Source organism: Anarhichas minor, unplaced genomic scaffold (genome assembly GCF_050575085.1).
Source record: "Anarhichas minor isolate MPS153535 unplaced genomic scaffold, ASM5057508v1 ptg000024l, whole genome shotgun sequence".
Taxonomy (NCBI): Eukaryota; Metazoa; Chordata; class Actinopteri; order Perciformes; family Anarhichadidae; genus Anarhichas; species Anarhichas minor.
The window spans coordinates 15,942,203-15,968,714 of NW_027466470.1; the positions used below are offsets into that span (position 1 = coordinate 15,942,203).

At 41.9% G+C, this 26,512-nt stretch overlaps 1 protein-coding gene across 1 annotated transcript; it reads right to left on the reverse strand.

The window, feature by feature from the left end:
- Window positions 1-1,816: 1,816 nt before the first annotated feature.
- kif1ab (kinesin family member 1Ab) lies at window positions 1,817-21,051 on the reverse strand. Its single transcript, XM_076097701.1, is given in 49 exon segments — window positions 1,817-1,874; window positions 2,623-2,741; window positions 2,844-3,036; window positions 3,201-3,320; window positions 4,182-4,288; window positions 5,046-5,117; window positions 5,221-5,409; window positions 5,943-6,088; window positions 6,199-6,260; window positions 6,382-6,515; window positions 6,636-6,750; window positions 6,892-6,915; window positions 7,231-7,336; window positions 7,460-7,544; window positions 7,818-7,884; window positions 8,065-8,173; window positions 8,351-8,406; window positions 8,475-8,491; window positions 8,494-8,628; window positions 8,736-8,826; window positions 9,292-9,466; window positions 9,588-9,723; window positions 9,907-9,992; window positions 10,119-10,237; window positions 10,325-10,462; window positions 10,564-10,742; window positions 11,358-11,506; window positions 11,610-11,700; window positions 11,819-11,891; window positions 11,970-12,150; window positions 12,379-12,462; window positions 12,605-12,711; window positions 12,816-12,895; window positions 12,995-13,070; window positions 13,670-13,749; window positions 13,919-14,118; window positions 15,244-15,282; window positions 15,500-15,642; window positions 16,080-16,158; window positions 16,251-16,329; window positions 16,427-16,444; window positions 16,548-16,613; window positions 16,751-16,828; window positions 17,140-17,251; window positions 17,446-17,624; window positions 17,900-17,968; window positions 18,094-18,273; window positions 18,566-18,639; window positions 20,946-21,051. Coding segments are annotated over 49 exon segments (5,181 nt in total).
- Window positions 21,052-26,512: the final 5,461 nt, after the last annotated feature.

Here is a 26,512-nt window from a genome sequence, read left to right on the forward strand (position 1 = left end):
AGAATAAGTGCTTATTTGATTACGGTTGAAGAGCCAGTGGGTAGGATTTGGCGGCATCTAGCGGTGAGGTTGCAGATTTCAACCAACTGAAACGTCTCCCGTGTGCCAAGCGTGTGTAACTATGGCGGCCACAGCAAAAAAACGCAAATGACCCTATCTAGAGCCAGTGTTTGGTTTGTCCGTTCTAGGCTACCGTAGAAACATGGCGGTCCAACTTAGTGGACTTCATGAAGAGGAGTGTGTAGACATAAACGGCTAATTCTAAGGTAACAAAAACACAACAGTTCCCATATTCAGGTGATTATACACTAAATAAAACGTACTTATTAATATTATTTTCCATATCTGACAACAGATCCCCCTAAATTCCACACACTGTACCTAGTTTAAACTAGCCATATACAGAACAGTTATCCTCCTGGTGTAGCCTATTTACCATGTCAAACATCTTGGGTTGATTTAGGTATAATTGATACGTTTTTAGTGCAATAGATTTGGGGAAAAATGTATATTTGCTCTCTTGCCAAAAGTTACACTTGGAGATAGGGCTGGGCGATATCTGGTAGAGGTGCTGGTAGGCAGATTTTGTTACCTTTAGACAGGCTAGCTGTCTACCTCTGCTTCCAGTCGTTGTGCTAAGCTAACTGCCTTCACAGTACCTGCATCATTCAGTTGTATCAATCTAACTCTCGGCAAGAAAGCAGAGCAGTTTTCCCCAATATAGCAAACTATTTCTCGAACATCCTAAACATAAACACAGCAGCCCATTAGACAACGATTTACAATGAAAAAAAAAAAAGTGCTTTGGTCAAAATAACTGAGTAAATGATACAATACATAAACTCAATACAGACAATAAAGTGCCATGCAACAAAACTGGTCAGTGGTCCTGTCACAAATAAATACCAGTGCAGAAAACCTACAATAGCAACAATAAATAAACTTCTCCATCATGGTTCTATACGCACAAGGGGTTATAAAATAAAAAAAAGAAGCAGATAACGAGAAGGACGTGGGTTCTCTCTCCTGATAATGGATTATTTTGCCTCAATCTAGCCAACAAACTCAGTTTTCTTGGAATCGGTTAAAGAAATAACGACACAGGAACAACAACGTACCATTTTGTCCAAACAAATCCCCCGTGCTACTTCAACGTTAAAATGACTAATCTGTTTGCTATCTAAAACATATGCAATGAAACAAATACTCTATGCTGTAGAGCACCAAGCCAATCCAAACTGAGGTAATGTACAATATATGATGGTTGTATGGAGCGATCATCCCTGCACTTTACACAACTCTACAAAGCGGCAATTTCCCCCTCACCCGATGGCGCTAATTAGAAATAAACAAAAGGCTGATTTAGAACTGGGACTTATTTTCAGTTATTATGAATAAAGGAGGGACTGACCACATACTAACTCTCTACAGGGAAATGGTAGTCTTACAGATGACAGATTTCTACATGAAAGCTGATAAAAACGAGTCCCAACGCCCAGCAGGGGTAAGTGTATTAACAGGTTTGTGTGGTTAGTTTGTCTTATGTTTCTGCTAAAGGTCAGGAGGGAGCACACCATGCAGGGTTTTAAGGTGGCGATTTAAAAAAGAGAGAAAAGACAGTTTTGTTGGTTTTAGGGATGAGCGATCGAGTGATGTTTGGGAGTGGGACAGTCGTCATACAGAGGGTTATTTAAGTGGTTTATGTATAAGTTTGTTTATATGGTCTATGTTCATTAGAGCAGGATGCTGAGTTGAGCCTTTAGATTGTATTGTTTTGTATGTTTGTTTGTTGTTTTCCACCAGGCCGGTTCACCTCTCACATCCTCATAGCAGACGGGACCGACTGGACCGACTTTCTCCGGGAGAGCTTTGACCTGAGGAGAGAGAGGGGGGAAGAGAGGGGAAGTAAGACCAAAAAAATATAAAAGTACCTTGTAAAGAAAGCAGTTGTGGCAATTTCCCATGAGACTTTCTGAAAAGACAAAATAACTTGGCAGTATTTGTAGAGAAAATAGAGACAATATTCTGAGTTATTTGAGGTAAGATCATTGTCTATAGTTAGTTGTTTGTTTAATTTGTTGATTCTCAGTTGTGTGGACTAATTTAAAATGTTTGGATATAGAGCTGACCTGCGGTTCGAGGACTAAAAGACAATATACAGTAGGTCATTGGTTTGAAATCTGCAGGTCGGGACGCCTCAAGAGAGAGGGGAATTAAAATATTTGAGGCCACCAGATATTTCTGCTAAACAATATTATTTGTTTTTCTGATTTTGTTTTTGTTCTTGAGAAGGATACTGGAACTGTTCAACTCTTCAGGCCTCTAAAAAACCCTCCAAATGAAACAACTTGATTAAAGTGCTCAGACCTCATGTCCACACAGAAACCATAATGAGGGGTCACAGGTTCACACTACTTTGTCTTAAGGGGTCACAAGACAAAAAGGTTGGGAAGCGCTGATCCGGGTTATGTTAATTGTTTGGCATGTTCACAGTAATTACTAACTATAGGAAAGTGTTACCGCAGTTCTATTTCATATGTGTAAGATTAACATAATAGCTGTTAAACAGTTTTTCATGATGTTTTAGGGGGATTTTCTCTTTACAGTCTCTCCACCACTCACCTGATGGTGCCGGCTAGCAGAGGGTTAAAAGCGTACAGCCAGTCGTGCATCTCTTTGTCATTGGTGGCCTGCAGCAGTATTCCACGATGCTCAGTGCACACAGCAAACGTGTTGGGTGTCTGTAGACATGAGGTTACTTCAGTTCGTTCAGGTGCAGTGGGTTACTATTTATTAATTCATCTAAAACTGTGTTTTACTATCGAACTGAAGCTCGGTCGTACCCGCAGTAAGGTCTGTTTGTCCTCACTGTATTCCACCTTCGCAGACGACAGGTTGATGACAGCTCTCTCCACGCTGTCCCTCTCGCTGCGGTACAGGTAGACGTAGGGCCTGCGCACCACCACGTAACGCTTCATCCAGCCGCTGGTGTGGGGCTCCAGGAAGTGCAGGTAACCCTTCTTTGACACAATGGGGCTGCACACGATGAAATAAATATTAATGTTAAGACAAAATCAATACAACTTTTTCTTAAAGGATGCTTGTTCCCCAAATAAAAACAATAGTGTTTGCCATTTACAAGTAAAAGGTTAGCTTTCTCCACAGTGATTCAAAATCAAGTATTGTGTGCGTGGTCTGACCTGACACGGATCTCCTGTATGTCAGGAACAAAGGTGCATCCTCTGAGAGCTTTCTTTCTGTCCACGGGGCTGTACGGGTCCAGATCTGGTGTGGACGCTCCTGAACTGGGTTCAGTGTGTCTACACAACATAAACAAGATTTTCTTAATGTGACAAAAGGAACACGGTTTCATTCAAAGCACTATGTCTCAGCCTGTAAATCTGACTTTAAAAACATATTCTTCTTATTAATTCACTACAAAAAAAAAATGTTCCAATGTCTTAGCTATGAGTGAATGGAGTATTTTTATTTTATTCTACTTTATACTTCCACTCCACTACATTTCAATTAATTCACAGCTGTAGATACTGGTTTCTTTGCAGATTAAGATTTGTAATACAAAACCTAACCAGTTTATAGAATATGATATATTATCAGAGATTAAACTACCCAATTGTTCTGGTCATACTTCTATACTCTTACTTTAAGTAAGATTTTTGAATGCAGGACCTCAGACCAGTATTTGTAACATTGGGATATTTCTACTTTTACTGAAGTAAATCGTTTGAATACTTCTTTCACCACTGAAAGATTTTAATGCAAATGTTAGTTGCATAATGATATCACCAAGTGAAATATTTAGCATATGAAAAGCTAAATTTAAGACACCTATGAGGGTAACCTACCTTTCCTGGACAAAAATCTCTAGCGGCAGCAACAGCAATGTTTGTTATTTTAAATAAATGTAGGAAAATTGAAGCTAAATTGAAGTATTTTGGTGCACAGCAAAGAAAAAATGTCTACTGCATCACCAAAGAAGTCACTGTAATCAAAGGACATTTGCAGATTATCACTTGATTACAACTGACGCTAAATGTTTCTTGAAACACAACATTTACTTTATTTATCTTCTCAGGCACAGTGTAGCAAAGTATCTAAAACAGGACAGACCAATAGTATTAAACTGATACTGCGACGAGTAACTGCACGTATTCACATACCTAATGTCATAATTTCCCTCGACCAGTGAGGGGCAGGTAGAGGACGGAGTGAGCGTGCTCAGTCCGGACGAGGAGTTGCTCATTAGCGACGCAGACATCTCAGAAAGCTAAAACACACACACAACCACACACACAGCAACACGTTCACAACAAATCACGCATGGAGAAGCACACACACACACACACACACGCACATGACAAAAGGGACAAACACAGGTACAGACAAAACATACCAGCAAACAATTAAGCACAAACAACACAGACGTGCATTCAGAAAACAATCCAATCAGAATATTTGTCATTTTCTTGCATTGTATTGTAAAAACCATCTCTTTACTATTGTAATCCTCATTACGTAAGAGCCCCTTTGCTGATTAACATGTTAGAGAGGACATGCAGGAGAAGCATCAGGTTAGTGGAAGCCTTGCAGAGTCTTAAGGGGGGGGGGGGGGGGGCAGTGAGGGATGAGTCCGAGGGGAAATGTTAAATCATAGGTATGAGTTATGGATGCATGGCTTTAAATCTGCAGTAAACCTGAGTCAATATTATCTTGAAAAAACTGTTTCTTGTTGAAGCCGAAGAAATGATTATTTGTGGAGAATATTTAACCCCGGTCTACTGAATGATTATAAAGACATAAGACACAAGGTTAAGACAACAGAGTGATTTGAAAATAGATGAGATAAGGAAGAAAGAAAGAAAAAGAAAGGAATCTGTACAGAAAAAGGACTCAATAAGGAGTGAATGGAATGGCAGAGAGTGGTTGAAGGGCGGGGCTTAAATATTTTGTGAGGGTACAGCGGTAAACGCTAAAGGTTCAGAAGGATTAACGGGCCGGGTCAGAGGGCCTAGGCTGGGGCTCACCTTGCTCTCACTGGCACTGCTGCTCACCTGGCTGTACTCCCTGTTGAAGGTGTGCATTAGCAGACGCAGACACTGGAAAGGAAAAAAGTGAAAACACAGATGATGTTGAATGAAAACTGTAACTGATTGAAAAACAAATCAAGTGAAAAAAGTTTACTGGTGTCGCAGCAGTCACCTTGGCAGCCAGCTCCCTCTGCCTCTGGTTGGGGCTGTCGAGGGCAGGGCTGCTGCCGGGACTGTGGCTGAGGACGGGACTCTTTGCAAAATCGCTGATGTCGCTGCTCTTGTAGAGCGCATCCTGTCCCGCCAGCAGAGTCGCCTCCAGCTTCTCCCTCAGCAGCAGGTAGTGCCTGGTCTTCTCCACCTAAAAACACGAGCGCATACAGACTTCAACGGTTGTGGTACGGAAAGGCTCGCAGGGCGTTTGACTGGGACTGGCGACATTTCAAGTACTGTAGGTCCAAACGAAGAGAACTGTTCAGACAATATTGATATTGGGCTGTGCAGCTGCAGTCATTCTTCATTTGTAATCTAAAACACCTGGTTTGAATAAATGTTCACACGGTTGGGGTGATTTGAAAGGTGAGATATGTCATCACCTAATCCACCCATCGTTAATCTCATTCCTGTCCGGTGGAAACCCTGTATCTGCAAGTTTGGTGATGTTGGATTTGAGATAAAATGAAAGATTAAGAAAAATGTTCTACTTCTTGGGTTCAATTAACCATTAAAAAACCTAGTGGACCACCTAAAGAGTGTATTACCACAAAGCTGTGAAAAGGGTTTAGATGTGAGGCTCAATCCAAATATAATAAGCTGCACTTGTTCCAGTGACAATATAATGTATCTTGTCTAGATGTCATCTTACTAACAAACCTATTCAGTCAACACACTGACCTCCTGCAGTAAACTGAGTTTCTCCAGCTCCCACTGGTGGTCCAGGATGAGGCTGTCGCTGCGAGGCCTCCATCCAGCCAGGTTCTCCTCTCCTCGGACGTACGCCACCGAGGTGTCCAGCACACGCCTGCGACGACGCTGCATGCCTGAAGAAAAAGATGTTCTGTGAGTATTTTAAACCCAAATACAAACACTAGTTGAAAAGGAAATGCTATCGTAATTCTTGCTGATTATTTTTCTTTGATTTCGGTCTCACCTGGACTTCCATTGTCCGCCACATGGCAAAGAGTGGCTTCATAGACGCCAGTGACACGGTTACTAAGAAGAAGAGAGACGGAATTCATTTAACTGCCAATTTCATTGAGCACCTTTCTTAGATTGAGAGATCCAGAGTCCAGAATAAGTGTAAGATTCAGACTGTGTGTCCATAAATCGGTACCTCTCAGAGGGCCGGAGGCAGCCGGTGCTGAAGAGGTTTCTGATGGAGCGAGAGGCCGGCAGCTTCGCATCACGGGAGTAAAACACCATGCAGAAATCTTTGGTGATCACTGTTGGCTGAGTGCAGTTCTCCATCTAAATATAAGACAGCAACAAATCAGCATCCAGAAGGGTCTGGTTATAATTTGGCTCTTGGTTTTAAACAAGTATTTATGCTCAGCGTTGACTGAACGTTTTAGTCGACAGTCTTAGTACCTCTAGATAAGCAGAGAGGGTGATGTAGATCTTCTCCCCATAGGGAGTGACTCTGTTCAGAAGCAGAGAGTTGTGCATGGAGCTGTCCCATGCTGCCTCAAATCGGTAGAAAGTTCTGCAATGTGAAAAACATACATTTATTTGCATATTTAAAAAAAAGTGTAAAGCTCATGAAAAGCCTGTCAGAAATTCGCCATTTTGTTATCGGAAACAATAATTGATGAAAAAGATTTTTTTAAATGATTGTCATTTGTACCTATCATCAACTCCCAAGGAGACGCTGGTGTTAGCAAAGGATGAAGAGAAACAGGACACGAGTTAGAAACTTTTAACTGCAGCTGTTAAAAGTTTGAACTCAGCAAACCATACTGATCCATGCAAACGGAAAAACGCATTGAAGCCAAAACAGTATTTTATTATAAAAGGCACATTGAAGCAATGTTAAAAATACTAACCAAAGTAACTGATCTAACTTTATGTTACAGCTGAGTTAATTAATTCATAGAGGTAACTGTTGTGGAATATCAAACAGCAAATACAGAGAGAGAGAAAAAAGAAACAGTCAGTCAATTAAAGATCAGTCTAAAATGTATACTTGTCGTTGTGTTTTGGCCAGAAGTATCCAGAAGACAGGATGTTGAGGGACAGGATGTTGGGGTCTATGATGGTCTCATCAGCCTCTGGTGTGTTTCGAATACGGCCTGAAGTCATACAAGTCATGTTGGGATCAATCCGGTTTGAAAAACGGAACTTTTAAAGATTTCTTCCTACTAGAATCTAACCAACTCGACCAAACATGTTTTTAAATTGTCCTTGTCACTCACCAATAACCAGCTCCTTCACCTCTTTCCACTCAATATCATTTCCTGTTTCATGAGCGATGGTAACTGTGATCCTCCTCTGGATGCCCTGTGGAGTCAGGAGAAGATAAACCAGTTTTTTACTGGTTTAGTTCCAGTTGGGAAGACAAAAAAAAACATTCCAGGCTAAAATCCAGGCTTGAATCTTCCCAGGTATTTAAACTTTAACACTGCTATTAAAACAAGTTCTCTCCCAGATGTTTGGATGACAGATACAGGAACAAGACAATCTGGAAAGTGATTTATCCAAAGCTCATGATATTCAACACTCTCTATGGAGTATATAAATATGAAACTGGTGATTTGGTGTGACATGTCAGACCTGATGTAAGAGGAACGTGCCGTGGCAGGGCATCCCACCTCTGTGGTCAACAACAGCTGGGATGTAGCTATAGCAAAGAAAAGAAAAAAATCAATGTGTTAAATGTTAGTACTCAACTGTTTTAACAGAAATGATAATATTCACTGCAGAATCTGAAGACATAGTATTTTTCTTGAACACAGCATGATCTCATGTTTCTTGCTTTATGGAAGTGAAGTGGAAACACAGCCATAAAGATGCAACTTACTCTCCGTTAGCCTCCAGCTCACAGATCTCAAAGAAGGCCATGAGGTCGTATTTGGCGTGACAAGGTCCTGCGGTGGAGCGAGTCAGAGTGCTGAGCTTTGTGGCCGGCACTGGAGGAACGAAGAGAGAGCAGATTAATGTGCGAGACTGAGTAAACCGGCCTGTACTAACTAAACTGCAGTGAATATCAAATTCAGGAAAATAGAGCAGATCGCGGAGATCATATCGTTAATAGATAAAAGCTTTTGAGGCACATTAAATGAGGCACATTAAATGTCACTGCTGACCTGGTTTGGATAAGGGCATCACCCGGGGGAACTGCCTCCTGGAAGGTCGCAGCGGACTAAAAAGACAAGTCAAAGGAAACCAAACATGAGGAAACTTTCTTTCCATCTAAAAATATCGCCTCACAACCAGTCATCAGCTGGAAATGAAAGGTTCCTGACCTGATCAGGTCTTTGCAGAGCAGAGGGAAAGGCTGTTTCTGATAGTGACCAAACACCTCGAAGACGATGGGCTGAGTCTTGATGTACTCCACGAAGGACTTTGTCACCTCCACTGTGATCTGTCAGAGAAGAGAGAGAATACAACTCAAACACAGCCTTCAGAAAACTATTTGTAAATCAGAAATATTTTCTAATAATAGGTGTGAATGTTATGTTCACTGTTTACATTTTGAACATGGTAGAAGCCCAGCGGAGGTCCTCTGCCCGTGTTCTTCAGCGGCTCAGTGGAGAAAGCTTCGTCATGGCGGTGGATGAAGCTAAAAAAAGTGAAAAGCCGTTATGTAAGACTGACCTCCCTTTGCTCTCCCTGCACATCATGTCAACCAAACGCATCAGGCTGACCACCTCACATACTGGTCATTTTGATAATTGCCACGAACCACAAACATGTACAATCATTGAACATTTGTGTTCATTTCATCATTGATTGATTTCATTCTTGTGCAGCATCTGCAACTACAACTTGGTGATTCAAATCTAAAGAACTCATTGTTTTGCATCTTTTTGAGATCATTTTCCTGCAGATTATTTAGTGCCAAAACAATGTGGTATGAGCTTTAACAACAATGCTTCTAAGAGGTGTAAATGTGCATGCATAAATATACGATCTATTGTTTACAGAAAAGGATTCTGACAAAAAACAAGAGGCATTAAGTAAGAAATGTGTAGCAGATAGACAATATTATTAACAGGACTTTGGTGGAGACGTTCTTGAAACTCACTTGAACTGGCAGAAGATGTCGGCGTACTCGGCTGAGATGCTGGAGGCCTGTAAGACGGTGACTCTGAAGGTGAAGGTGCTGCCGATCTTCAGATGGGACAGAGCCTTCTCCGGGGAGAGGTCCAGAGGAAGATCCAGATCCAGACCTGAGCTCTTTACTGGGCTGCGGGGAGCCTCTATGATGGTTACAAGAAAACACACGTGTCTGGGATTAAAACTTTTTAGATACATTTACTTCCAATTAAAACATATATTTCAGCTCTGGTGTACCATGAACATTAGTGGGGTAAACCTCACCTGGACAGGTGTTGTTGTTGACTTCATCGGCAGAGATTCCTATCTCTGCGCTCGGCCCTTCGCCCTCCACGATTCGCAGCTCCTCGGAGGAGGAGTTGATAGGGGACAGAACACCAGGACACGACTCAGTCTGGAACTGCAACAAGATGGAAAACAATCAGCCTGGATCCCATTTACACCGAACATTTACATTCAGAAAGAAATTCAAACTCCAACTCTCTTTTTTTTAAAACACTTGTGCTTAAATTACATTTGACTTTTATTGGTTGCACAGGACACATTCAGAGAAGACCAGTACTAATCACCATCCGATGAGTACCTTCTCAAACTGTTTATCTTCAAAGGAGATCTTGGCAGTGCCTGACTGCCTCACACCAGAGCCATAATCAGGGGCCTCCTCATCAGCTGAATGGGGACAGAACAGAGAGATAAGATGTTATATTATGATTTCTTGATACAAAAGAACAGCTACAACAACATGTTCAACAGCATCCGACTGTGACAAGACTGATATTCAACCTGTATTTGTACCTGAGATGGCCTGCACAGCCACTCTGAGGAAGCCTTTCACCTCTCCTTTCTCACTGACGATGGCCACGCGATGTACCAGAGGCACCGGGTACAGCAGGTTACTCAGGTACACAAAAGCCCTGAGGAGAAGATGATTTATTGCACAATAAAAGAAAGAGCAGAGTTTTGAAACAATACAGCACCCAGGTGGGAGGGAGGTGACGTACCTGCCGACAAGACGGAACCAGGGGAAGCGGTCGTAGAAGGGGTCGCCTCCGGTCAGAGCGTGGTCACAGTCCTCCACAGCACTGCTGGGGAGCTCTGCAGCACGATCGTACATTTCCCTCATCAGGTCCAGCCTCTGCCTGCAGGGGGCAGCATGTTAGGGGTGAATAAACCGACCTTGACCGTGGAATGAGCTTTTAACCCTGTAATTACTTTTTATTTGATGACAAAACCACTGTACCTGAGTTTCTCTAGAGTCCAGTAATGTGTGGCTCCGTTCTTCTGATCTTGCACTTCAACGGCGACAATGGTTCGGGGGAAAGGTCGTCTCTCCCTCTCTTTGGCGATGCTCGGGGGCAGCAGGTCGGGGGGCAGGGGAGAGTATAGAGTGTCTGTCAACAAGACGAACTGGAACTGAACCTGTGGCCGACATGAGACATAAAACATGAGTGACTGCTGCTGGTTTATATGCTCCTGCATCGTATCATCGTATCGTATCGTGCAAAATAAATTCCAAGCCTTTCATCACCACAACAAAGCAGAAGAGTGATATGGGAATGTTTGTCTTCATTAAACAACACCATTTCTACAAGCAGTGGGTGACGTGAGATGCCATCCCCTTTGTTAGCAAAATGACCAACATTTCTTAGAGTTTGTTTTTCTGCTTATGGAAAATCAAAACCTGAGTGAGACCTGAAGCAGTAGAGTTTCATTTTGGCTGAAGAAAATGCTTCGTCATATGCACCTTTCATTAGATGGATGACTGGACAGAGCTCACATTTAATATGCAGCACTGTGTGTTCTATTGTGATGACTCACTGGGCTAAATCATTTTGGTAAATCCAGAATGGCCACTGGCACTTAATAACATGCAGTCTGCCTCTAGCATCACCAGCATCACATTATGCCATATTTGCACTCTGCAGTCTGTTTTATTCAGTAAAATATATAAAATAATAATGGCACATGACACATGACATATCATATCTCACAGTGCTGAATAAGGACAATGTTTTACAGTAACAAACATCCCACCTTTTTCTTTAGCTCCACACTTATGGCATTGGCCTCTTTGAGGAAGATGGCGTTGCCCCAAAGCAGATCCCTGAGAGAGGTGAACTGGTAGAAACGCCACTTCCTGAAAGCCCACAGAGCCAACTCAGTCTCACGTGGCGTCCACGGCACTGAGGGGGAAAGGCACATGATATGTGAGTACATTCTGGCCAGATAAAAGCCTGATACAGAGATGATTGTTTTGATGAGTCAGTTAAAAAGTGACAGTATCACCTTCCTCTTCGGGTTCCTCTTCTTCCTCAGGAGACTCCAGGTACCGGGAGTCCACTTGTCTCTGAAGAGCCTCCAGTTTACTCTCATAGTCCTGAAAGAAAACACATGATTCAGATTAAAAACTGCTATTTCTTTTCATCAGGCACCTTAAATGGTAAATCTAAAATAAAATGTCAAATAAACAATAAACCATATTTCTATTCACTCACCAGTCTCTGTTGTTCCAGCAGGTTACTGGCTTCTTCTCTTTCTTTGCGGTACTGATCTTCGAGCTCCTGAAGCCTGAAAGAGATTCAAAACTCTATGCTAGAAAGGTAACATAATTAAATGCAATTAAATGATAATGTGTTCTCCACGCACCTCTGCTCCATCTCCTGCTTCATGTCGATGCCCTGCTTCTCCAGCAGCTCTCTCTGAGCGAAGGCCCAGTCGACGGGCTCAACCGGCGTCTCAGCGCACGGCGTCTTCTCTCGCTCCAGACGAGCCTGCTCCGGGTCGGTGAAGCGAAACACGTGGCTCTTTCCCATGATGATGCGGTTCCCTGAAAAGTGCACAGGAAAACATGAGAGTTTTAGCATTAACAAAAAAAAGACATTAATTACAGATTAGACCTCTGTTGTCATACTAAAGCTTTCCTTATTTCCAAACACAAAAAATGTGACACAGACTTATCTCTTCCTCCTGATACATTTTTTTCTGTTTACTCTCTTGGTACAGTTACTTTGTTTTACATCTTTTGTAACAAAATAATATGAACCTTCTCACGTACCAGATCGCAGCACAGTGGGAGAGCTAACTCGCTTCCCGTTGACGTACGTCTCTGACCCCTCACATGGCTCCAGGATGACACATCCTGTTCAAGAGAAGATTATAGAACTATTACAACAAAGACTTTGACATATATACAACATGGATGTCTTCATCTTCAATATGTATTTACATGTTACAACATTTATTCAACATTGTAATCTTAAGAGAGAGCAGCCAGCCTCTACCTTCTCCCATAGGACTCGTGGTGCTGCTGAAGGTGCAGTGTTCATCTCTGATAAAATGGCCGCTGAGAACAATGTCTTGGCGAGACTTGGCATCTTCACGGCCAACCCTGAGGGGAGATAAGGTAAAACAATTGAGACAAATTCACAGAAACAGCACAGTTTCTGGATTAAATCTCAAAAATTGAAAATGTATATATTTTTTAAAACCTACTTGGTGATGCCGTCTTTGATATAATACAGCAGACACTCTGACATCAGCGGGTCTTCGTTCAGATTCACCAGATGAGGCGTCTGAAAGGGAAATAATGACAAATATGTTTTAGTGTTTGTGTGTTTGTACAGATGCTGTAAATGCATCAAACTACTGTGCAACAGTGACGAGCCTGGTACCTTTTTCGGGGAGAAGACGCCCAAAGTTCCTCCATCTTCTCTCATGGCAACACCCATTTCAGCCAGCAGGGCCTCTCTACAGGAAGCAATCACAAGCTCGGCTAAAAATATGGTGTATTCTTACATTCTAAGTAGTCTGGCAATTCAACAACAGAGCATATTCTTTAAGACCGTATACACCCATATTCTGCTCAAGGGTCCATCCATCAAAGGTAGTCCATTACCAGCAGGAATATCTAAAGCACAATTTGGTAAAGCATTGACGGGCTCCACCACTGTAGCTTGAATTATTCTTCATCACTTGAAGAGCAGACCAGAATTTACTGGCTGTGTTATGCTGATGAAGGACAATGCTTCCTTTGAATTGATGATACGCTAGGTTAATAGCAAAGGAACATTTTTATAAGGTCTGTAATTTTAGGGGCGACTGTGTTTCAGAAGGTAGAGCATCGGTGTGTGAATGATGTGGATGCTTAGATAGTCCTGATGGGCAGGTGGCATCTTGCCTGGTAGCTCCCGTGATCAGTGTATGAATGGGTGTCAATGGTTGAACGTAGTGTCGGAAGACTAGAACGGCAAGTCCATTTACCATGTAATTGATTAACTTAGGTTAAATACACATTTCCTAGGGGAGAACAATCTGATATGAATTATGCATGAATATGTTTGACGAACCTCTCCATACGGATGGCCTCGGTACGCCGCAGCTTCTCTTCCCAAGTCTCATTGAGCTCTGCGATGATTTTCTCGGTTTCCTGTTGGCAAAATTAAGACAGAGATCTAAAAATGATACAAAATGGAATTATTCACTTTGCTCAATCTTGGATTTAGCAAGAGGCTTTCCTTCTTTGACCTCGTATCTCCGGCCACAAGCCCAAATCTAATCTACCATTTCCTGAACAATTTCAGCATCACCCTTCTTACCTTGAGCCTCTCGATGGCCTCTTCACTGGCCGGGCTGAAGATGCGGTCATGGAGGTTGCTGATGGTCCCGACGCGATTGGACAGGACCGAGAGTGAGGGGGAGGGACTCATTCCTGTCATGGCATTGGACACTGCGGAGAGATCACCCCCTTGATTGACAGCCTGGCGATTATTCACAAAGTTCTTGTAATCGCACAGGTCTGCCAGAGAGAGAGGCGTTGCATGGAAGTGAGCCAGGAAGGAAGGAAGGAAGGAAGTACAGAAGGACAGAAGGACGGAAGGACGGAGCAGACGCCGGGTAATTAAGGAGAGACATCAGGGATTGAGAGGTACACGCAGATAAAGAGGAAATAAATAGGGTAGGGAAGGAGTACAAAAAAAAGAAGAGAAAGCTCAAATAATGGATCAAAGAAGCAGACGTCATTTCCCCAAAGCCATAGCAGACAGAGAGGAAAGACAAACTCAAACTGATAGAGCACAAAATGCCAAATAAACTGAAAGTTAGAGACCAGAAGCTTTTTTTTTTTTATCTCCGACACACTCGACAAGCTCGCAAGCATGAGATAGTCAAGAGAAATAAAAGAAAAAATATATACATGACAATATGAACAAATACAGCCTGAGTTTTTTTTTTCATATGTTTTGCATGTCTTAATGTGTTCAAAGAGTTCAGCACAGCCTTTGGTAGCACAGCTCTCGGAGATGCAGGCCTCTAAGCACCTGACTCACAGCTTCAATTAGCTCCACACACAGAGAACCAGGATGCAAAAAAAGGGAGTTCGTCAGCAATCTAAAATGGCGTCCTCCCAGTCAGTGCTTTCTTCCATCATCACTAGTCTCGTAAAACAAAATCCTTGGACTCTGTCTGCTTTTCTTTTCTTTTTTTCAGATGCAAAGAGTCTGGCTATTCAGATTCTTAATGAACGGCTACAGGATCACAGAGCAAAGCTTCTCAGAAATCCCAGCCAATTTTAAATTGTGCTACGAGGATGAAAGTATTAAACGGCTGGACACCCCAGATTAAATGAGAGAGAAAAAATCATGTATTACCATGAAAACTACAACAAATGGAAAGAAAAAAGGAGGCCATTTTGCAGAATTCCTGAGAAAAGACTGACTTAATACAGCAACCATAGATTATTATTGTGTTGCTCTAAAGAATCAAGTAGGATTTGAATATATTTCACTTAATTCATGTCATGTCTGACTTCACATATAGTCTCTTGGCCTTATTAGTTAGGTCTCTGGTGTGGTGGAGGAGGAAGGACGGCTCAGGATTCATTTCTATTAGTTGCAAAGCGCAGGCTTGCTCGAGTTATACACACATTTCAAACCAGCGACGACCGGGCCGTTGCAGCGATACGCTGATAGGACAGAGGAGAGAAGAAAATGAGTGTGAGAGACACCCACACTCTTCGTCTCCCACAAGTTTAACTGTCATCCTCTGTCTTACATGTACAGTCGGAAAAAAACTGCACAATTAGTCTAAATTCAGGTTTGTGTGTGTGTGTGTGTGTGTGTGTGTGTGTGCCTGTATAAGTGCATTTTCTTTGAGTGAGCGTTTCTCTGTGCGACACTCACTCTCTATGATGTCTCCCAGGCCCTGTGAAAACAGCAGTTCTCTGAGGCGAGCCACCTCCTCTTTCAGCTCACGCACCAGACGGTTGTTGGGGTCCTCGTTGATCACAGCGTTACAGCGGATCTGTTTGGCCCGATCAGCGTACCTAAAGGGACAGAGGTCATCCACGTCAAGAAGACATTTAGCTATAAACCATGATTCCTCAGCCTCTCAATACTGAATTACATTGATCAACTAATGACAATATGGGGCTATAGTGAGAAGGAAGCTACTTTATTTTGTTTCTAGCAGATGCCCGTGAATACGGACCCGTCTTATTTCGATGCAGAGATCTGTACATAAGCAGGAGTGTAGTACAACATGGAAGTGAAAGCAGTGCTCTGTTTAGCAGGCATCTGTACAGGCACACAAATAATGCAACACTACAAAGCTAATAATATGTGTTCAGAAAATGCTCAGTACATCTCTTCTACGGGTTGAACGTGTAGTATAAGTGTGACATCATCTTCAAAATGCTATTCCTAGGCACAAACGTCCGATTTAATGATCTTCAAAAAGAGAGGTTATAGACATTTTACTCACCGGAGGGTACTGAGAGTCTCATCGTAGTTAATGTCCGCAGGGCTGAGGGCAGCCACCATGGCTGTACGAGAGTTTCCTCCTAGAAGACAGAAAGTAAGACACTAGGTAAACTGACAGAGAAAGTGTGTTTTATTTGGGTAAAAACTAAGGTTTATCATCATGTGTGTATACCCAGGTTCTCCCTCAGTAGCCAAGTCAGAACTGAGTCTCTGTAGGGAATGAAACTCTCCACCTTCTTCTTTTTCTTGTTCTGTACACAAAATAAGCACAATTTATCTGTAAATATTCTTTAAATATTGTAGGCTATACATTTCATTTGAAGTTTCAAATGTGTTGGCATTACTGACCTTGTTTGGTACTGACTCCTGATAGTTGGAAGAGAAATGGCAGCGTTTGTCATTCAGACAACATGAAATAAAAATAATTTGTAACAGTATATTCTTAATGACAAGTGTGAAAAAAACATACCTGTTCAGCCAGAGCAGAAATAACTTTCCCCAGCGTAGTCAGAGATTTGTTGATGTTTGCTCCTTCCTGCAAATAATTGAGTAATATTATTGAGTATTTGTCCATCTATTCATATATTTTATGTATTCTTCGTGTTGGAAATACCGCGTTCAAAGAGTCATTATTAAATTGAAAACCACCTAAAAACAGTATCCTCCTCTCACCTTAAGCCTGGTTCCTTTAGCTCCGGTTGAGTCGGCTCTCTCGCTGCCAGCCAGGTCCACCAGGCTGATCTTGCTGACCTGTGATGATACAAAAGATCAAACATCCACCTCAGCGAACATATTTCACCTGGAACTGCACCGCGAGAACTGGCAGTAAAGTGTTATCGATCAATTCAACAACACGTTCCTCAGATAACCACACCGCAGACGGCCTCCACTCAGGTCATAAAAGGCAATAAAATATGTTCCGCCTCGTAGCATCTCTTCTGATGCTTCCGTGGTGAAACGAGAATAATAAAACTATTCCACTTATTGATTTGTTTGTCTGAGAAGCAGAAAAACATCAGTCCGACTGGGTGATTTCTAAGGCAAGAGCTTTTTGTCCGAACCTTTTCTAAGGTATTCTCCGAATCCATGTCGTGTGTTTTTTGCGTGAAGATGATGTTGAAGACGGCGTGGGAGCGGCTGCTGGTTTCATTCATGTTGGTAGCAGCCACAGTCCTGCAAAAATGGAAAAATGCTGTGTTAGGTGCATATTATTGACTCAAACATGATCTGCTCCATCCGTCATTTGTTCCAGTCATTGAATCATTTACAAAAACATCCAAATTCCTCATCCGCGTATCTTCTCCATCCACCGACTCACACAAACATCTAAGGAGTCCGTCACTGTCATTCAGTCCCGCTCTGATTACCTGGCCTTGTTTCCAGACTCCATCAGGTCCTGGATGTCGTTGAAATTGGTGACGGCTAGTTTGGACAGATCCTCAACGTAGGGTCCCATCAGAGGGTGCTCTCGGACACGCAGGTTTCCTTTGTTCTTGGGATTCAGCAGGTCGCGCACACGCTCACAGTAGATCTCCATGTAACTCACCTGGAAGCAGGCACAGAGCCGGATGTGTTTTTAAATGTTTTTACGAGTCATTAAGCGGTTATCATTACTACTTGGTAGCTCCAGGGTCGAATAAAAGATTAAAAATCTAGAGAATTCTGATGCAACGAATATAATACCAGCTGCCCTTCAACAATAATTGTAATGTTTTCCCTTAATTTATCTGAAACAGTAAAATGCACGCCCCGGACCTTTGTCATTCAGTATACGTTCAGTGGGAAATAGAACACAAAACACAACAGATAGACGTCACTCACCTCCACTGAGTAAGACATGTTGTTGTCGCTATTGCTGCCATGGATCTTGGTGAAAAGGTCTTCACACAGCTATAAAAGAGAGAGTAATTGATGTGGTAAAGGTTGCATTGTTGATTATTTGTATTGTTTTCACAGTGATAAAAGAGAATTGGATTGTGTGTTTAATTATTGGTCAGAACTGTATTCTGTTTTACCAGAGGTATAATTCCCTGCTGGTCCTGCTCCTGTCGTCCCATCATGGTGTAGCTCTTGCCCGATCCTGTCTGGCCGTATGCAAATATGCACACGTTGTAGCCTTCAAAAGCGTGAAGCAGCATCTCCTCTCCGATGTCCTTGTACACCTGCTTCTGGGAGTGAAAGCTGACGTCATCGGGCTGTAGAGAGAGAGAGAGAGAGAGAGAGAGAGAGAGAGAGAGAGAGAGAGAGAGAGAGAGAGAGGGATCGCAGCAAGAATAAAGAGAGAAGATGAGAGAGACTTCATTTTTCACAGCTTGAAAATCAAAAAGACAATCCTGTTTCTTCCAACATTAGGGTAAATGCTAACGTTTGAATCAATATATTATCTCATATCAATTATTAGGGGCTTGATCTAGGACAAATCCTTCATTTTCTTATCTGACTAGTAGTACATGTATTTATAAAACTAACTGACGCAGTAAAACTCACCGTGGTGTGTGACCAGTAAGAATAGTCAAAGTTGAAACTCTTGTTCTCTTTCGGCTGTTTGGGGTTCAGGATCGCTAAAACAGAGTAAAATAGAAGCATCAGAAACTGAGTCACCCTAGTTACCTGCATAGTCCTTCACATCAGTTCATTTACTGTCAGTTTCAGCAAACTGGGAAAAAACATTTCTTTTAATACAACACATTCTCTCTCTCACACCATTTGTCTCGTTGCCCCTTATTTATTGATTGGATTATTTGTTTGAGGCACTTCCACATCGGCTTCACTTTTCAGACGCAGAGGTCGCCGCCTGCCTCCAAAAGGTGTCAAGTTCTCAAAAACAACAACAGAAAAAATCCCATTCTGGTGTCTAGAAAGAAAATACTGTAACGTTTTCTCTTGATTGGAAACAACAATGAGAATATTGTGAGCAGAAGACTCTCATTTGAAATCTGCATTCAGTGTCCAAATGTTGAGAAGTGAGAGAAAGTTGTAGAAAGATCCAGAATTCATGAAGAGTCAAGTTGTGATTAATGCACAGTTGGCAGAAATGCATCAAATCAATAGAGAGAGAATGCATTTTTCTTTTATGTGCTTTTGGAAAAAACTGAACTACAAACACCAAAACATGGAAATGTGGGACCAGCACTGTTGACTTGTGGTTAAGATTCATATAATCTGTCTACACTGTGATGTCTACGTCCCTGATTTAATTCCAAACTGATTCCTGTCACCTCTCTGCTTTTCACGTGCAAATAACAAAAACTGCTAAGAAATAATATATGCAATTAGTAATGCAATCCCATAATGTTTTGTACTGCTATTTGTCAATATTCTACATTATGATTTTTTGAATTCTTGGTAGCAGCTTATAATGTGTCACAATCTCATCATCAGAGAGACGTGGCATTGAAATACTTTGAAATAACTTCACCTCCAACTCAAGAGAGAGAAAGGACACACGGTTCAGAGAGGACTTACTATATTACAGTTAGAAACAAAAGCAGCACCACTCAGCCTTATTTTAAAGAGGGGAGGGGTGACGTGCACGCAGAACATGAAACAAGAACTGAGCAGGAGCAGATGCTCTTTCGGCAGCAACCTGAACACACAGCATCGCCCCCTGTGGACAAGTTCAATATAGCAGCACACACGTCAACATCCTGCTGAAAGGTCCACTCAGCCAGAAGCAAACATGTGTGACCATCCATCCATCAGCTACACCCGCTTATCCTTTAGAGGACCGCGTGTGACCCGAATGCAGAAAATATACAAGAGGATGACGGAGAGATGTCAGTGAAGTTAATGAGTTGAAATAATTCAAGTTTGAATCTTTGGCTCTAATGAGGTCATTAAAAAACACGGAGAGGCACAACAGGCTGACATACTCCGTGTTTGTCTTTCACACGCAAACACACACTTGCATCAGCTGACCCGGCGTCTGGGCTCAACCAGAACAAGGAGGTATTTTTTGTCCCTGCAGCGACTGTCGCTACATCCCACACACACGGACAGGATTCAGGCCTGACTGGCGCTTTTGTTTCCTTCTCTGGCTGCCATGATGCTGCATGCCTCCCGGCCCACTCTATTGTTGCTGCAGGGCAAAGCGGCCTATACCAGACAATCTGGGGTGAAATGCTAAACTTGGCTCAATGTCGGTCGCAGGAATATGATCAAAAAAGCAGCAGGACGTCGCTGAATTTGTGTCGCACTCTAAAGCCACGACTTTAAAAGATACAGGACCTTACAACTGCGTAATCATATTGTCTCAATTATTTATATCAACACGTTGTGATTGGGGTTAGCAGACTGGAAAAGAGTGTGTGCATGCTTTCTTTTTTAAGCTCTCTGTCATCAACATAGAGCGTTTAATATTTCAGTCCGCTGTTTTCACTGTATTATTGATCCTTAACATTACAAATCACTGCAGTATTTCACAGATTACATACAGTGTGTGTTTCTTTCTTGATGAATTCATCCAAATGAACAATATATGTTCTGCTCCTTTGTGTAGAATTTTGTACCATCTTAATCTATAATCTTTGTGTTAAACTCAGATGTGAGGTGATCACAGAGAAACTACCCCCTCCAGCAGATCAATGTAAAAACAGCCTTCTGTCAACTCTATACGTCATACTGCACAGCGAAGCTCAAACATCCAGAAGAAGTAACAATGAGCAAAACACATTCTAATTCAATGATGGCTTTAACCAAAACAGGACAAATATAGAAAGTTAGTGATTGTAATTTTACTGAGGAAAGTTACAGTCAGAACGTTACTTATTTTCTTCCCATGACAGTGAAATATTGAAATCCACATTCATCAGATTTAATATAACTTTTAACTACAAATACACAACAAATGACTTGAATTCATACTCACTTGTGGTGTTTCCTGTCATCTGAATGATGCACTTGCTGTCCTTCCCAATCTCTCTGGAGTTGAAGGGTCGGACCCTCACCGCCACCTTCACTGAAGCCACCGCCATATTGCAGGAGGGTGTGCGAGTGAGCAGGAGAGCTGAAGATCTGTGTGGCTGCACAGACACACACCTGGCACCTGCACAGGTAGACAATAAGAGGGATTTAGCACCGCTGCAGGCAGAAACATGTAGGATACAGACCAACCTGTCAGATGGAAACGGGGCTTTTGTTTTCCATCATGATACATTTCATTACGCCTTTGACTAGGATACATATCTAAAAATCCAGATTTAATAATGATGATTTGAATCATCCATGGTCTGCTGTTGTTATTATAATTAAATATTAAGGAGTGGGCCTTGTAAGTTGAACCAAACAGCTAAGACTGAGACACATGCTCCATTTTCAAGCCGTGAATCAGTCCGTTTGAGACTCACAGCTCCTAAAACACGCTGACTAAATGGCTGGGACATTATTTGGCAGGATGATCATCAGCATCCCTGCTATTCTACAGTAAAATGGCTGCTTATTCTTCGGGCATCATCCATTGGCCTCAAGTATCAGGGCCAATGAAACTGTATCTGCTCACTGCTTCTCCCCAAAGAAAACAACACAGGTTCCTGTATGTGGACAACTAGCTGTAGTGTTTTTCAGCATCTTTACAACAATCAGCCTCTTACTACTGTTGTTTTTTTAGTTAAAACCTTTATGGATGGCTTTCATCTTTTTCTCTGTTGATGACCAGATTAATTTAGGGAGATTTTAACGGTAGCCTATAATTAGTACTTCAGGGCAGCGCCGCGCACCTCCATCTTTTCTGCCTCAATCGATGAAAAAAATTCCTCCTCAACATCTTTATAATAAGCCATGACACATCGAGGCTAACAGATGAAGGCGAGGATGACGCACACTCTCAGAACATTTGAGAGGACATTTTACCATACAGTTGTATAAGCCATGTAAATATTGTCTCCTCCATCTTGCTTTGCCTGCCGCACCTCAAAGACAGGCCGCGTAAACATAAACGGCACAAACACCCAAATTATCCAACACTGCGTCAGAGGGGAGCTCAGCACACATGACGAGTGTTTAAATGACAATTACAGAGATCATTTATCTATTGAGTAGGAGTGTCGTTTTTTGTAAGTATTCTTTTAAAAGATAATCAGCGGAATCAAACACCCTGACGCACCGTCCTTATTTACCGCCTCATATGTACAAAAGGCCTCGAAATCACAAACACGCACACACACACTGTCTTCACCACGGCGCGACACCCATCAGCAGCGATGATGCTCAGTGGGAAACATATCCGAAGGAGCCGTGTCTTACCTCAGCAACTCAAACTCGACGATCGCAGGGGGTGAATCCTCTGCCCATTCAAAACAGCGCCCGGATCCTCCGGTGCCTCCTTCTAGAATCTCCTCAGCAGCCTGTATTTTTCGTCTCTCTCTCTCTCTCTCGCTCTTTTGTCAGCCTACAGCATCCCTTTCCTTGGCGCATCCATACATGGAGAATCCGCCGGGGGGACGGAGAGAAGAGTCAGCTTTAGCAGCGCTGGAGAGCGTTGAACGCAGCGGTGCGTCAATTAGAGACTATAGTGAGAGACAGGGAGGAGCGAGCAGCCGGATGGATACAACAGGAGGATGGGTGTGGGACGCTCCAGCGGCCCTGTCTGTCCGTCAGTCAGTCTGAAACTATAGGGAAAATGGCCGTGCTGCTGTGCCAGGGATGCTGGGAGGCGGTGATGACATCAGCATCAGCATCATCAGCAGCAGGCGGCAGCCATGAAGCAGAGCGATGCAGCACAGAGACAGAGCAGAGGGAGAGGCCCAACGATGGACCATAATAAACCTTAGAGAGACAAATATTCTTAAATGCATTTAAGCACCTCTTTGTCTCCCACTTCCCCCCAGAGGTCCAAACGCTCCAGGTGCTTTGTGTGTCAATTGATTTTTGTGGTCATTTAGGTGCAAATTTGAACCACTAAAGTACAATATGTAACTGCATGTAAACCCTACATTATTAGGCTAGCAAATGTGGCCATACAGAATCATTGAGTCAATATCTAGTTTAAATATTTTAGCTCACATTCTGCTCACATGATGCATCATCCATAATACAATTGTTTAATTAATTTACTACAAACTAACACAAATTATGTTTTATTCCAGCGCTGATTGGACTGCACTAAATGAGGACATGGAGACAACAGGGTACAACATATGGCCACAGTGAATGTTTAGCCTCAGCGCCCCTTAAAGGGTGTATCTGACCTCCTACTAAGTCAAATTTGAAATAAAAAATTCAGAGAAAATCTTTTAATTCCAAAAGCAGCACCAGCTACTAGCAGCTAATGTTAACGATACTAACAGCGCTAACATTCTAAACAAAGGCAACAGTGCTGACAGAGATAACCGTGTTTACCTGCAGGGGGAACCGGAGGGTGGGTGCTAGATCCAGCGATTACACCATCGGTCAGGACGGCCAGCTGTAACCATGTTATGAGAGCGGTGCTCAAGATACTCTAGTACCATTTCTAACAGTGCAGAGTAGCAGCTAAGAGCTAGCCAGTGGGGCATGCTCACATGCACCGAAAAACACGTGCAACTGGCCGGCTATATAGGCTAAACAAAGCACAAAGACACTGAGGTCAAAACATACACAGAAAAGGAGGCACTTCATTCTCTGCTGAGGACAACATTACAGGACTACATCTTAACACAACAAAAAGCCTAGTGTTTTGCTGCTGTGTCTGAATAGTAAATAGAAAACATTTAATGATACATGAACATATAAGATGAAGATGTACTTTCTTAGTTCAACCCAAAAGTGTGGATGTTTATTGGAGATCTGACTATTGGTTTAACTACGTTCAAGCTAATGTCAGAAACTTTAATTTAGCATTGATTTTGGCGATCCCTGTGGACAGAAATAGTAGTGTTTCCATGCAACAGATTCCCTTTAAAAAGACTCATTTTACTACCGTCTGCTAAAACCTGCATGGTGTCCTTGTGGCACCGATGATAAGCATTGAGAATAACTATAGCCTATCTTCTCGCTGATGGTGTCTTTTACTTCTGAAAGTTATGCATCAGTATTAAATTGAGACTGTTTCATAACCAGTTATTAAAAGTTCCTCACAGTTACTTTAATCATCCAGAATGATAATCCATACAGACTGTCCTTTACTAAAGCATCTATAGTGACAATCAGTCAGACATTTACTAATTGGTTTAATGATTACAAAGTATGAAGACTTTCATACATATTTGGTGTTTAATATAAAAAAAACATTAGATCTGTGAAAAACTGGATGTTATATAGGATTATTTAAATTCATCCACTCTATGTCTTATTTACATTTGGAAAATCCGGATTTGAATTAAAAATAAAAGCATAATTCTGTCATTTAAATTAGGACGAGATTGGTTCAATTGGCCATGGTCGTGTACATCCCATTTTGAAGTTTGAACTGAATGTTTATGGCGTCACTATTGACAGCGCTTTATGACGCCCTCTGTGGATGAATGTGAACATGCCTCTCTGTTGTCTGTCCCTCCCCAGCTCCTCCTCCTGCTCTGTTTGGGTAGATTCTGAGTGTTCAGTCCAGTGCAAAGGCCAGTATGAGGAGAACAGTGAGTCACATTTATTTACCACTGGTATAATTATTTACAGAGCCAGACTCAGAGAGGGGTACCTTCTGGTGATCCTGCTAGCTGTGACACAGCAGTTGGAAACATGCCACAATATGAGAGATATTCTATACTACTAGGCAAAGAGTAAAAATGATCTCTTTTGTTTCCCGGTCAGATTGTAGGGATGTTCATAAAATAAAGCAAAACAACCCTTGATCAGAATATATCTTTGTTAATGTAAATGTTTGACCTGGATGGTTTGGATTTTAAGTGTAATTTTGACCTCTTTCAATCGGTAACATCGCTAAAAACATGATTTCAATGATTTATTCTACTTTAATAACTTTATATTCACAGAACAATTGGCTGATGTTAATGTTTACGTGATGTTAAGTGTGGTGTGTTTTTTTTGGTGAGTTTTCGAATAAAACTTAAGAAAATATCAATGTTTTGTTTATTTGGTGACCCAAAATAATTTGCACGTCCAGCAGAAGTCACCATTGATTTTTTTTTTTACCATGTAAAGTCCCCTTGAGTACCTTTTAAAGTGCTATACAAATCATTGAGGTTATAAAATTACTTCTGCTCCCTCTTCCCTGCTATGTTTTGAGAATTACGAGCCACAACAGCATTAATAATATGGCCTCTCCACTGGGGTTGGACAGCTCTAAACACACACTAAAATAAATCTGGGGTCATATAATCTTAGCAGAGCAGATCAAAATAAAGATGTGTCACCCAAAACGGAATGAGGACACATTACAATTTGATCACTTAGAAGTGGTCAGAGATTGACAACATGATCTTTTTTCAAGGTGTTTTTCGGCAATGTGCATATTTCACACAAATGTGCATATTTCACACAAATCCTACCAAACTGTGTGGAAAATAATGTCTTTCTTTCACACATTGCACAAATACAATCCAATTTGAGATCCACACCGACATCCTGTGAGCTGTCACCAGTCTCAGCTGGAGCTAGACACAATCTGTATTTCTAAACAATTACTAATTGAATTACTCATTTTCTATTCTACCTGTGTGTAAAAACCTTTGAGCCCACTGTGTGAATTATTTATTTCAGGCATTTCATTTGATAAACATCTGAAACAAGAAAACACAACAAACAGAACAGAGTTGGATATGACCAAATATGTGCCTGCCCCCCCCCCCCCCTCCTCCTCCTCAGAGAGAGCAGATTGGCTCCCTGAGGAGACTCCTCTTTACAAACGCAAAGCTGGTGTTACTGAAGGGGCAGACAAAATCAACAAGCCACCTGAAAACTGACCTAAACCGGTTCTAAGCTGCCAAGTGTCCTCACTTTTACGTAAGAGTCAAGTGTTAAGAATCCGACCAATGAATGAGTCACAAAAACAGTGGTGGATCAAAACTGTAACAACACTGATGACTCTTTGTGTTGGCGAGACTTTTCTTAAATTCAAACACTGGCCATGGGAAAATATTGTATAAACCTTACACACACATGTGACATTTGACGTGTGGAAACTTTTTGGGCTGGATAATACAATAATTAACCATGATTTGTTTCCACTGTCTCCTAAATGGGAAACAAGGCAAACCTGCTCAAGATATCTAAGTGTTTTCTAGTTTTGAAAGTTAAATGTTAGTGCTATTTGCATAAGTTAACCACAAATGCAGAATATAACTCACACTTTTTTAAATTTCTTATATGATTTGCCATTTGTGTCCCTTATTACCAACCCTGAAGTCAAAGGTTGGCTGTCAGCAACACCGCCCCGTGGCCAACAGGTCAAAGACCTGTTTGCTTTTAAACATTCAACAACAACTTGCAGTCAGGTTCAGTCTCTCCGGCTGGCGGTGGTGATCCCACTCGGTGCAAGCTTCTTTAGGAACGACGACAGGAGTG